At 36.9% G+C, this 13323-nt stretch overlaps 1 protein-coding gene across 3 annotated transcripts; it reads right to left on the reverse strand.

Annotated features, from left to right (window-relative positions):
- Positions 1 to 9853: 9853 nt before the first annotated feature.
- LOC103871974 (receptor-like protein 48) lies at positions 9854 to 12709 on the reverse strand. 3 transcript variants are annotated; one of them, XM_033274563.1, is made up of 2 exons: positions 10262 to 12709; positions 9854 to 10174 (listed from the first exon to the last, which is right to left on the reverse strand). In XM_033274563.1, the coding sequence occupies exons 1-2, from the start codon at positions 12252 to 12254 to the stop codon at positions 9912 to 9914; spliced, it is 2256 nt and encodes a 751-aa protein (XP_033130454.1). In that variant the 5' UTR covers positions 12255 to 12709; the 3' UTR covers positions 9854 to 9911. The 3 variants fall into 3 exon arrangements, with proteins under 3 accessions (XP_033130454.1, XP_033130463.1, XP_033130451.1); XM_033274572.1 differs by having other exon boundaries at positions 9854 to 11728; positions 11885 to 12675; XM_033274560.1 differs by having other exon boundaries at positions 9854 to 12670.
- Between the last annotated feature and the right edge of the window lie 614 nt (positions 12710 to 13323).

Here is a 13323-nt window from a genome sequence, read left to right on the forward strand (position 1 = left end):
CGTCGTGCCCTGAGCCTCTCTTCCATGGTGTCCCAAGAGGTCTTCGTGGTAATTTCAGCCTCTCTTTGTGCCTCCGGTGGACCGTAAAGGAAAGATGCCGCCGCATCCAAGATTGGATCGCCATTGTTGAACCTTGAAATTAAGTTTCCTTCATTTTCACATGTAGTCCTTGTAATTTTAAATATTTTCACTATTGTCTTAAAACTTTCAGATTTGCAAATAAATCTTCTTCAGTTAACCTAAAACTTGTGAATTTTCATTTTAGACCTTGCTGAATGAGATGAAGAAATAAATATACCAAAAACCTCTAAATACTTCTTTTTAGCAATACTTTTTTTGTGTACACTATAACAAATTTTTGTGTGGGTACACTCTAACAATTAGCGAACAACATCGAAGTTTGCTCGTATTGTACACATGTACAAGCTTTTTTATGTGTATAGTATAACAATTTTTTTGGTTTTTGATTATTGATATCTCACTATTTTTATGAGATTTAAAACCTATTTTAATTCATTTCAGTCATATAGATTGTATATAGGTGTATATATTGCATACCCACAATGATGAATGAACTAAAATCAAAATACACATGAGACATCTAAAAACATCCCAAAATAACTGAATGAATAAAAATCAAATGGTAAAATTTAGTTTAATTATTAGATATAAATAATACACAAAGCCATGTGTACACATTCTCATATACTCCATGGCTTTTGTCTGACTTAATCTATTTTTGTTATCTTTTTCACATTTTCATCAGGTGTTATATGTGTATGTGTACAATTTCACCATAATTCTTGATGAATTCGTTACTTATCACAAACAACTACTTTTCTTTTGATTCATTTTTGTTGTACACGTGTACTCGGCACATGGTGTACACATCCTAATTGTACACAAAACAATGATCTTTCTACATATAAGCATGTGTTCATATTGAATAAATCGATTTGACAAGGTTTACGAAAAACTATTTCACATTCTCAAGGATTTATGCAAAGAAAGCTAGGTTTGGAATGTTTGACTTAAATGACAAAAAATCATTGTAAAACCTTGTTTCCATTCTATATACGTCATCTTTAGTTTGACTTGATATATTATGTACACATGTACAAATCATATGGTGTAAACAACCAAACTGCTCACACACACCATTCTTTCTACATGGAAGCATGCTTTCATATTGAAAGAGATTGATGGATTTTTTTTTTATGTGTACATGTTGCCATCCAAAAATCTATGTACACGTGTAAATCTGTACACATACATATTTACATGTATGTAAATCAGAAAAAAATTGGGACAAAACCGAAATAAAAATCAAAATATTCGATTAGTCTAGATTGCACAATTAAAAGTCTCAGGGAAAATTTGTGAAAAAATTATACTTATTAAAAATTTGAGACAAATTAGAGAATAAGTAAAGAGTTGGAGGACCAAATGTGAAAATAACCAAAAAATGACCATTGTTGATGTGCCGAAGTTTTCTCTTCGATCGGAGGCAAAAGCGATAGATGATTCCGGTAGTCACAACTCTGGTTCCGAGCATGACACCTACGGCTAGGAGGAAACAACGCGGATTGCGGTAGATCTATGTCGCAATGGAGCTTGCGGTTTGAGGTCGCTGCCAACGAATCTCTCCAACTACTCCGTCACGTTTTCTTTCTCAATCTATGATGGAGTTCTCCGCCAACTTACAACAACACCATTTCCCTCACCGCCGATTTCGTCTCGTTAAGCTTATTACTGCGATACTAAAAAAAGGAAGATGATATTTAATATGTGGGTCCTACTAATTATATTTTAGTTATGTTCTAGTTAGAAAAAGAAGAACAAGTTAAGAAAAAGTGTGTTAGGAGTAGAAAGTGTCTTTTAGTGTTATAAAAACTCAAAAACTGTTCTAGAATGTAAATAACTCTTTTAATAATTGAAATTATTTTTTTAGTACTTTTCAAAAATAAATATAATTGCTTTATACAATTTTTCATGAGAATGACGAGGGAAGCTAAAATACATGTACTTCCTTTCTGTCACATCTCTATCATAACACAACCTTTTTATTTAAACAGATAAGTTCTCGCCCAACATTTTGTGTGGCTTATATTCATTATATCCTCTATTAAAGTAAGTGTATATACACTTAAGTCATTATCTTACACAAAGTTCATCTTTTCTTTTACCCAAAGTTCATCACTATACTATACTACATATAAAATAATATGGTCATCGTAGATACAGATGAGCTCACGTTAAAGGTGTATATAGTTCTAGTTGCTTGTGTTGTAGAAGAAGGTATAACATATGGAGGCTAGGTGTTGGGCCCGATGCAAGAAGCCACTATGATATAACCGGTGATAGGAGTAGCGAAACTTGTGGAGGCAACTATATATGAATGGCTATTTAATAAACTTTGTATTAAAGTAGCTGAGTAACTAAACAACATGATAAGTTGCAGTGTATAATAACCCAACAGAGTACCTCTCATATTGCATAAGTTTGCACGACCAGTAAGCACAAATAGGGTGGCTCTGTTTGACGGACGTCAACTCCAATTCAATAAAATACGCAGTAGACAATTTTTGAATGTAAAAGATGTGAAATTGAAGGATGTGCTATATTATAGGCTGACACAACGTGCAACGGAAAACTGCCAAATACTACTATACTATATAACATATAGTATAGTCCCATGCAGCAACAAACACCATACAGTACTATAATATACAATATATAGTATAGTATAGTCGAATGGAAACAAATGACCTATTTATTTGTCTATGTGATGTTCAAGAATTAACTATTATGTGGCTTATCAGTTGCGACAATGTCTTAGCTGCCGCTAAAAGAAACAAAGGCTACACCTAGTGAATTTACGGGGGTTCCAAGTGGCGAAATCTAATAAAGAAGAATTGTATACACTAACTGTTGTGTATGCCAGTTGACATTTATACTATATTAAAAATGTTATAGTTATAGAAGTTCTTTATTATTATGTCACAATACAAGCATACTTTTTTGTTGCATAAAATACATAGAAAACCTGAACATTTGTTACATTGTGCGACTAGACAAAGGAAAAGGTGGACAAACATGACTGAAAATATATGCACTCCCATTAGCTTTTCTGAACTGTGATTCCGCCAACTGCTACATCTGAGCATCAGAAATGGGCTGCTTTTATCACCTTTTCTGACTAGTAGGTTCAAACCCTATCTGCTACAAACGCTTGGGAAAGTTTAACTATAATTAGAAAGGAAAAACGTGAGGGCATAACAAATCTATTTCCAAAAAAAGACTATACTGTTTACGCTAATCCTTGGAACATAAAACACATATATATACATTTGTAAATACTATATTATACAATAACTAACGGCAAGACATGGTAAAAAATAACATTTATTTTAGAAGGAATACTATACAATGACATTACCACTCACCAGTATAGTACATCCAATAATTCTTTAAAATATGCAAAGTAATTTATGTTAAACTAAAAGTTTGCATATCGAATTAGGTTAACTAAACTATTTCTTAACATTGTCTAGTATACATCATCAAGTCTCAGAAAGCCACAAGCATAAGTTACAAACTATACTAATAACAGTTTCAACATAGTATAGACAAAACATGTACATCAACCTTCACAATCACACGTTGAAACGGAAAATATAGTGTATGTGCAAATACATAGGTACGACACTAATATTCTGTTCCATATAGTGTATGTGAAAATACATAAAGATATTATACCATTAAAGTGTCTTGTATAATACAGTCCTTTTAGTTACAGTATCACTACAAGAAAACACAAGTTTTACGAGGGCAGTTTTCCTCGTGACTTCGTCGTAAAAGCAGTGTTACGAGGAATTAGCGAGGAAACCCGTTTCGTCGTTATACGTTTGTCGTAACGCATATATCCTCGCTAATTCGTCGTAACATAGCGAGGAAATAATTTCGTCGTAAAAGCAAAGAAAAATATTTCGTCGTAAAGACCACGTAAAGCTTCCACGTAAAGACGTCGCTAAATTTCCTCGTAAATACCACGAAAGACGTTCCTCGTAAAACCCACGTAAATAACTCGAAAGTAAATACTCGTAAAGTAAACGTAAATACCTTGATAGCTTTCCTCGTAAAGACCACGTGAACTTTCCACGTCATTTCCTTGTAAACAATTCCTCGTAAAAACCTCGTTAAACTTCCACGTAAAGAAGTCGCAAAATTAGCTACGAATTTACTTCGTTTCGTTATTTTACAGAAATATAAAAAATTATAATTAAAAAATAATTTAAATAATTTAAATTATTAATAAAATTAAAATTCTAAAAAAATCAAAACCAAAATATTTTATATATAAATAAGTTTTGAATTCATAATACAAGAACCGAAATTAAAAAAACTAAGGGTCGTGAATCGCCCGATAGAATTCATCACTCCTCGCCGTTACATCCGCCTCGGTATGTGTGTCGGATGTTGACTCGCCTGGAATAGGATTTCGTTGTCGCATGGTCATCGGGGGAGGAGGAACCGATGGTCCTCTAGAAGAAGGAGACCCAAAGACTCTCTGAGTGTACTGAGTCTCGGGGACAGTCTCTTGTCCCGAAGAACCGGGAGCTGATGAAGACGACGGGTCTAAACGATTACCCGGCTCACCGAACATCTCTCTGTAATGGGCAGTAAGTCTACCTTTTCGAACCTGAGAAAAAAATTTAATTTTTTAAATTTTCGTCAACAGTATATTTTCCAACATTATCCACCTAATCAACACTAAATAACATAAGATCCGTAAACTTATCTAAATTCCCTATACTAACCACCTAATCTACCTAAACTAACCAAATTAGAGAGGAATTAGAGAGGCTTACCATTGCAACGAAACAGGGAGGAAGTGGAGAGGAAGTAGAGAGGAAAGAAAGAGTGAGCGCTCGGGGTGTATATATAAGATTACATTCCATCGCAAATTCCTCGTAATTTTGCGACGAATTACAGAGGCCCGTGTTTTTTTTTACGACGAAACAGCGAGAGATTACAAAGGCCCGCGTTTTATTATACGAGGAAGTTACGAGGAATTACAAAGGCCCGTGTTTTTTAGGTACGAGGACGTTACGACGATTTTGCTTACGTGGAATTACCGAGGAAAGCTTCCCTATAAATATACCCGTAACTCTCCTTCTCAACCCACACCCAAACTCCCAAATCACACCCTATCTCACATCATACTCTCAAATCCAATCCTATTCAAATTATAAAAATTTGAGAAAAAAGGAAGAGAAGATGATATTGGAATTTATGTTGGTGAGACTTAAGTAATATAATTGCTGAAAGTCTTGCCACATGTAAATCCAGTATATTTCTTCTTTTTCTTTTTTTTTTCTAGTTTTTACAGTACGAGGTGTTTACGACGATTTTGGTTACGTGGTATTTACGACGAATTTGTCCTACGTGGTATTTACGACGAATCTCTCCTACGTGGAATAAACGAGGAATTTGTCCTACGTGGTATTTACGACGAATTTGTCCTACGTGGTATTTACGACGAATCTCTCCTACGTGGAATAAACGAGGAATTCGTCGTAAGTTCGACGTCAACATACGAGGAATTAACGAGTATTCCGTTTAAATCCCTAAAATCCGAAACCCCAAACCCCATATTCCTTATCTTCTACTTCATATATTCCAAACCCTATCTTTATTTTCATTCCAAACCACAATTCCCTATCTTCTAATTCATATATTCCAAAACACAATTCTCACTTTTACTTATTCATAAAACAAACTCCCACATTTTCTTATTCACAAAACAAACTCCCACATTACCTTATTCATAAAACAAACTCTCACATTACCTTATTCATAAAACAAACTACACAAAATCGAGTATATTTCTTCTTTTTCTTTTTTTTTTCTAGTTTTTACAGTACGAGGTGTTTACGACGATTTTGGTTACGTGGTTTTTACGACGATTCCGTCCTACGTGGAATTAAAGTGGGCCGCGTTCATCATTTATTTTACGTGGTATTTACGACGAATCATTCCTACGTGGTATTTACGACGAATTTGTCCTACGTGGTATTTACGACGAATCTCTCCTACGTGGAATAAACGAGGAATTCGTCGTAAGTTCGACGTCAACATACGAGGAATTAACGAGTATTCCGTTTAAATCCCTAAAATCCGAAACCCCAAACCCCATATTCCTTATCTTCTACTTCATATATTTCAAACCCTATCTTTATTTTCATTCCAAACCACAATTCCTTATCTTCTAATTCATATATTCCAAACCACAATTCCCACTTTTACTTATTCATAAAACAAACTCCCACATTTTCTTATTCACAAAACAAACTCCCACATTACCTTATTCATAAAACAAACTCTCACATTACCTTATTCATAAAACAAACTACACAAAATCGAAAATACATCAATCGGATTCATCGACATTCTCGTCATCACTAGAAATGTCTTCATTTTCATTAAACTCGTCTTCAACAGCTTCGTCTGTGGCATCATCGGTAAGATCTTCGTACTCGTGATTATGCGGATCAATGAGAAGGATGTCATCAATTTCTTGTTCAGGTTCCTCGACTTCATTTATCTGTTCTTCTTGCAATGGTGGTTCTTCTCCACTGATGATTCGTCCTCGAGGTGTTACTTTGATCACTACTAACCAATTTATACCCGAATCTCTCATCCGAGAGTATGGAAGGAAGCTAACTTGGTCTGCTTGTGAAGCTAAGATGAAAGGCTCGAATTTGTTGTACCGTCGTCCACCGTTGACATCAACTACACCGAATTTGTTAGACCGAACACCTCTGTTGACGACGGGGTCGAACCATTCACATTTGAATAGGACGCATTTCAGCTTCAGTATCCCTGGAAATTCGACTTCAATAATCTACGTGTGTCACTTACAAAGTTGGTGGATTCAAAATTAATTAGGTGCAAAAAAAAACGTGTGTCACTTACAAAGTTGGTGAATTTAAAATTTCCTCGCTAAATCCAAGTAAATAGTTTCCTCGTAAATAAGACGCGAAGTTTACGTCCACTTTACGAGGAACGTACGTGAAACATGATATCATCGTTATTTCCTCGTAAATGACACGTCACATTACATCGACTTTACGACGAACGGTTTTTGTCGTTAGTTTACGAGGAAATAACGATGATACCGTTATTCACGTAAAATCCTCGTAAAGTTGACGTAAACTTACAAGGGTTTTTTTTCCTCGTTAATATTCCTCGTTAAGCTTGAGTTTTCTTGTAGTGTATACATATGTTCCCCCCTCACACGAACCCAAAAACTAAGATGGGAACAAGCTCATAAACGACTATACTATCATGTTGTTGCAATATGGTGTGATATAGATACATGGTACCATACTATTCAGCACTCACATATAGTATTAGTCTTATCACTAATTAATTCATCTGTTTCACCCCTCCCACGAATCCAAAAAATCAGTTTAGGAAAAAGCTGAAAACACAGATACAGCTTTGAACATATCTCGTATTCAGTATATACATAGAACACGCCTAAGTGAATTTTAAGCACAACCAATCGTGTGAGATTACCTTTTTGCGAGCCGAAAAAAGTGCTCCATCTTGATAGGCAAAAGAAACTGCGTTTCTGAGTTATTGGCCGAAAATACATGTCGTGTTGGTGTCGACACAGATGCTATTGGCCCATATGCCATGCAATCAAACCAGAATTACCTTGAATCTTTGTCGTTTGCTCTTTAATCGCCTCCCCCGGGAAATTTTGAAGGAAAACTGAAACCCTAACGCTGCTACTGAAACTTGTTAGAAGAGGACAAGAAACTGCAAACCAGGCAACACTCTCAACCAGAAAGGAAACGTGTCATTGAACATGTTGTCTTCAACGTTTTGAAACTGGACGTAAGTGCAATTAATCAGAGACTTGGGAAGTTCTCCTGATAACTGGTTGTGGCTAACATCGAGTGAAACCAAGCCAACACTGACAGATTCCATGCTTCCTTTCCGGACAGTCTCTCTTCCAATGAGATTCACTGCCACAGATCCAGCAGCTCTTATCTGTCTTTCCTGTAGGCCTTCCTCTTGATTTTGATCTAGCTTGCCCCTTGTTCTTGTTTAGCCAAGGTTTGTTGTTTCCACCTTCGCTCCTGTTGCTAGATCTACCTCTAGCTTCTGTGTACAGCCCCTCAGCTTGTCTTCCCTTCACTGTGATACCTTTCTGCTTCAACTCCACCTCCTTGGAGTAAGCGGAGGTCATAACCTCGCTTACGGTTAGTGTATCTTTCCCAGTGCCATACTGTAACGTGTGAACAAGTGGTTCGTAGGCTTGAGGTAGTGCTGATAAGAGTTGTATAGCCTGGTCTTCGTCAGGGATTGAGACCTTGATGCTTGCTAAGTCGTCTATCAGCTTGAGAAACAGGTCAAAGTTCTCCTCCATGGACTTGTCTTCCTCCATCTTGTAACATGAGAACTTCTTCTTCAGGTATATCCTGTTTGGAAGGGACTTGGTTTGATAGTCCTTTTCCAGTGCTTTCCATATTCTCAATGCTGTTGACTCGTGCATGATTTTCCTCAAGATCACGTCGCTCAAGCACGTACTGAGCAAGCTTCTGACGCGCAGGTCCTTGTCTGCCTTCTTAGGATCTGTCTTGACGTCAGTCTCATCTTCTTCGCTCTTTGATGTCTCCTTAGAGCTTGTAGGATCATCGTTCAGTACCGATAGTAGTCCTTGAATCTCAAGTTGTGCTAGCATCTTGAATTTCCACAGCCCGAAGTCCCCCTTCCCATCAAACTTCTCGATCTCGAACTTCCCTCGAGTGGGATCCATCTCGTGATCTTGTTACCTGCAGATAACAAACGCGATCACAAGTAACTCCGTACCCCAACTTCAATCACAATCTAACAAACTTCCTCAGTTATCCCTCAGATCAGATCTAGTTGAATTTAGTACTCCCTTTCTAGATCGAGACGATCTGGTGATGATGACTTGGCTTATCTTTCTCGATCCGTTAGTCTTGATTCCCTATCGATCTTCCTCCTGTGCTCAAACCGAGCTCTGATACCAATTGTGAAAGTATCGATCTCCTCTTCTACGTCGTCTCGTTGCTAACTCCTAACTTCCGTACTCAGGTTCGCCACTCCGGTATACGAAAGAATCGAGTAAACACGATAAACGATAGAAAGATGCAAGAACACTCAAGACGTTTTAGAGTTCCCTGTCAAATGACGAGGTACATCTCCTTCAGGACCTGATGGAGCAGAAGCAACGATAAACAGCTCAACCAATGGGTTATGGAACCACGCTTGGGACCTGCCAGCTCAACCAAGGGATTTTGGGGAATCCTCGCTTGGGACCTGCTTCTTGATTGATGAATCTAATCAAATCAATGCAAAGAATAGAGAATACAATTCTCCCAAAAGCCAAAGCTCTTTTATTAATCAAATCAAACTGAATACAACTTTAGGCTTAGATGCCTATTTATAATAAATCCTTAAATCTATGAAAACCCTAATCTTAATTAAAATAGGAAAGCCTCTAAAATATAGAAAATACATATAAAATGTAATTATCACAAACTAATAAATAATCAAGATATTTGGAAGTATTCCAAATATCTAGCTGCATCAGGATCGGTACCTGGTAAATTCACTATCTCTCTTTAGTGTTTACACAGAAGCTTATCATTTTCTCTCTCTAGCTACAACTGAGAAACTCTCTCTGTTTCAGGATGAGGAAGACGCTCTTCGTTACAGTTTGTTATAAGGGAGCTTATCCTCTGCTACGCATCCCACACTACTTACTAGAGAGTTCTGGGCCATCTCAATTTAAGTCATCCCGGCCCATATTCCAATGCTCGGTTTCCTCATGGGCTGAAGCCCAGTAGACTTGAGTCGAGCTCCATTTCTCACAGAATCTGAGTGCCTTGTGGTATTGGACCTTCGAACATGTTGTAAGAGAAGTTCATCCACGCCAGAAACGCGAGTTTCTCGAGCTCCAGTGGGATTTTTCCCGATAATCGGTTTCTGGATAGATCTAGTGATTGAAGATTAGTCATGTTGGACAAAGATGGTGGAATATGGCCTACGAAAGTGTTGTTTGACATGTTGAGCACAATCAGTTCCTTGAGTAAACTGATGGATTCGGAGATTTCTCCTTCGAACCTGTTTTCTGAGACATTGATGGTTTTGTAGATATTAAAACTAATACCAAGCAATTCCATCTTTGAACCTTTGTTAGTCAGAACCACCGACTTACTATAGTTTGAGAAGCTAACTCCTATAAACCTTTGCTGTCTATTATCTGCAGCGTAAACACCCGATGACATTTCATTCCAACCAGCAAAGTAATCTGATGGCAAGGCTCCAGAGAAGAGATTTTTAGAAATGTCAAAGATTCGCAGCTTAGGGAAACTCATAGAACCCTCTGGAGGATATAGTGGCCCATGGAACTTGTTAGAACGAAGGACAAGAAACTGCAAACCAGGCAACACTCTCAACCAGAAAGGAAACGTGCCGTTGAACATGTTGTCTTCAACGTTTACAAACTGGAGGTAAGTGCAATTAATCAGAGACTTGGGAAGTTCTCCTGATAACTGGTTGTGACTAACATCAAGTGAAACCAAGCCAACACTGATAGATTCTTCTGGAAATTCACCAGAGAGGCTGTTATTCTGAAGATGCAAGACTGTAAGCTTAGTATTGAAATTCTCAAAACACCAAGGTATAGAACCGCTGAAGTTGTTGTTGGATAAAATAAGTTTACCAAGAGAATCCAGTTCGCATATTATCTTCGGAATCTCTCCTGAAAACTGATTATCAGAAGCTGAAAAATATATAATAGATTTTGGTAACAAAGGAAATGGATTCTTGAAAGTGTTTGAACTTATATCCAACATATATATTTCATTTCTTTGAATAACATCCGCTGGTCCATCAAAACCACTAAACGAATTCCGAGATAAGTCTACATATCCCAGCCCTGGGAGACTCCATAGCCACTCTGGTACTTGCCCTTTTATTTTATTGTTAGAAATATCTAAATAAAACAAACTGGTTTGCCTTTGTAGAAACTTTGGAAATTCAGAAATATTGCAGGACGCTAGAGCCAGTGATCCAATGGGCGAGGGAAGATTGAGATTTGAACTGATATTCAAATTATTACCTGAAATATGAAGTACGCTAAGTGACATGAGATGTGAGAAGAGACTCATGTCGACCATACTTCTTGTATTCAGATGGGACAGGTCAAGGAATGTTAGTGACTTGAGATGCAAGAAGATCCTGAAATCCACCACGCCTCTCCTTATATTCCAAAAAGATAGGTCCAGATACGAGAGTCCGGCTAGTTTTGATATAAATCTCGGGATTGGTCCATTAAGATTGTTTCCTCCAAGGCTTAAAGTATGAAGTTTAGATGAGGAAGAGATATTCCCAATCTCAGGGAGACCGTTGAAGCCATTTCTTTCCAGTCTAAGATGGATCAACGAAGGGATCATGAAAAGAGACGACGGAATAGATCCAGAAAATGAATTTGACCCAATATCAAAATACTCCAGTTTGAAGAGGCTACTCATGTTAGATGGGAGTGTACCTTCAAGCTGGTTAAAACGAAGGTTGATCGTAGTGAGCTCACTCAAATTGAGCAGCACATGATGAAAGTTTCCACTGAGCTTGCTTGATGCAAGTATCAACTTTGTGAGTTGGTTTAGGTTGCCCATCGAATCTGGTAGTTCACCGGTGAAATCGTTACCATCAAGATCAAGATGAGTGAGATAAGAAAGATTACCAAGCGACGAAGGAAGCTTTCCAAATAAATTGCATTCAAGAAGTTTCAAAACCCTCAAATTTTTGAGATTGCCAATAGAATCTGGTAGAATACCGGCAAGATTACTGGAGCTAAGATCAAGGCTCTGAAGATGTTGTAATCTAAACAGACTACTATTTGATCTTAAAGAGCCATTGAGAGAACTGCCCAAGAGATTTAACTCAGCAACATTGCCCGTCTTAGGATCACAAGTGATACCATCCCAAGTACAGCAATCAGTGTTGTTCCTCCACCTCTGTGTCTTCTCACTAGCAGCCATCCCACTGGGATGGAACTCGCTCTTGAACTCCCAGAGAGCATCCCTTTCATCTGGATGACACATGTGCTTAGCAGGAGAAGAAGCCAAAATGAGTATTGGGTAAGAAAGAGAAGATACTAAACACAAGATCCATACTATCATCTTCCTCTCACTACAAGAATGCATCGTTTTGTTCTTTGTTGTTTTTTTGCTTTTGCTGTGAAATGAGAGAAAATAAAAGCTCGACTTAACAAGTCTCCTGTAAAGACTTAGAGCAATTCTTCTGTGGAGAATTATTGATGAATGGTCCAAAAAGTCTAATAAGATGAAAATTCAGTAGTAATTTAAAAAGTATCCCAAGCGACAAAACACTGTTTTGTCCAAGCCGTGTGCTGTGGGTAAAGCGGTGAAACGCTTTGCAGCCACAAACGTATTTTTCTGCCGTGTGTTGTTGGTCAATCAATTGCCCAAACGTTCTGTAGCCTGTGAAGTGTTCTTTGTTCTCCTTATATTTCTATACTCCCGCTCTTAACGACGATGACCTCTACAAGGAAACAAGTATTTGCCATTGTGAAATTAGCCTCTGATTTTTAGCTTCTCTTTCGTTTACATTTTCTGTAGTAGATTTTTTTTTTAAAAAAAAAGCTAATTTGCATGTTAGATTATAAATTTACACTGGTACTGCGATTTCGGTTTTCTGAAACCAAACCAAACCGGTTTTTGGTTAACTAAAATTTGGAAAAATAATTCTGAAATTAACCGAATTACATTTCGGTTCGGTTAATTTTGGTTTTCACTTTATTTCTGAAAAACAACCAGTTTTTTTTTTTTGGTTTTCAGTTAGAATTCGGTATATTTTTCTTTAAAAATCAGATATTTTTGAGTAAATTCTGTTCACTTTGGTTATTTTCAGTTAGTTCAGTTAATTTGATTCGGTTATTTTAGTTACTTTTTATTTTTAAAAATTTTAAAAATAAAAATAAAACTGAACCTAATCGAAAACCGAACTATTTTTCAAAATCCTACCGAATTAAACCAACTTTACTCATTTTGTCATTTCGTGTTTATGTGATAATCCAGAAACTTCAGTTCCCTAAAAAAATTATGTAATTAAATTTTTTAAAAAAGTCCGAGTTTTGACTCTAACAAATAGGATAACTGAGAGAGACGTATATAACGGACGGAGAATGAAGCCATGACATGAGGTTTATATGGATATTTTGATATATTGATTTACGATGACTCAGTTTATAAG

This window comes from Brassica rapa, chromosome A01, assembly GCF_000309985.2.
Source record: "Brassica rapa cultivar Chiifu-401-42 chromosome A01, CAAS_Brap_v3.01, whole genome shotgun sequence".
Lineage (NCBI taxonomy): Eukaryota > Viridiplantae > Streptophyta > Magnoliopsida > Brassicales > Brassicaceae > Brassica > Brassica rapa.

Excerpts from the sequence above, each read along its gene's own strand:
- LOC103871974 (XM_033274560.1), bottom strand. The coding sequence starts at position 12,254 with ATGCATTCTTGTAGTGAGAGGAAGATGATAGTATGGATCTTGTGTTTA.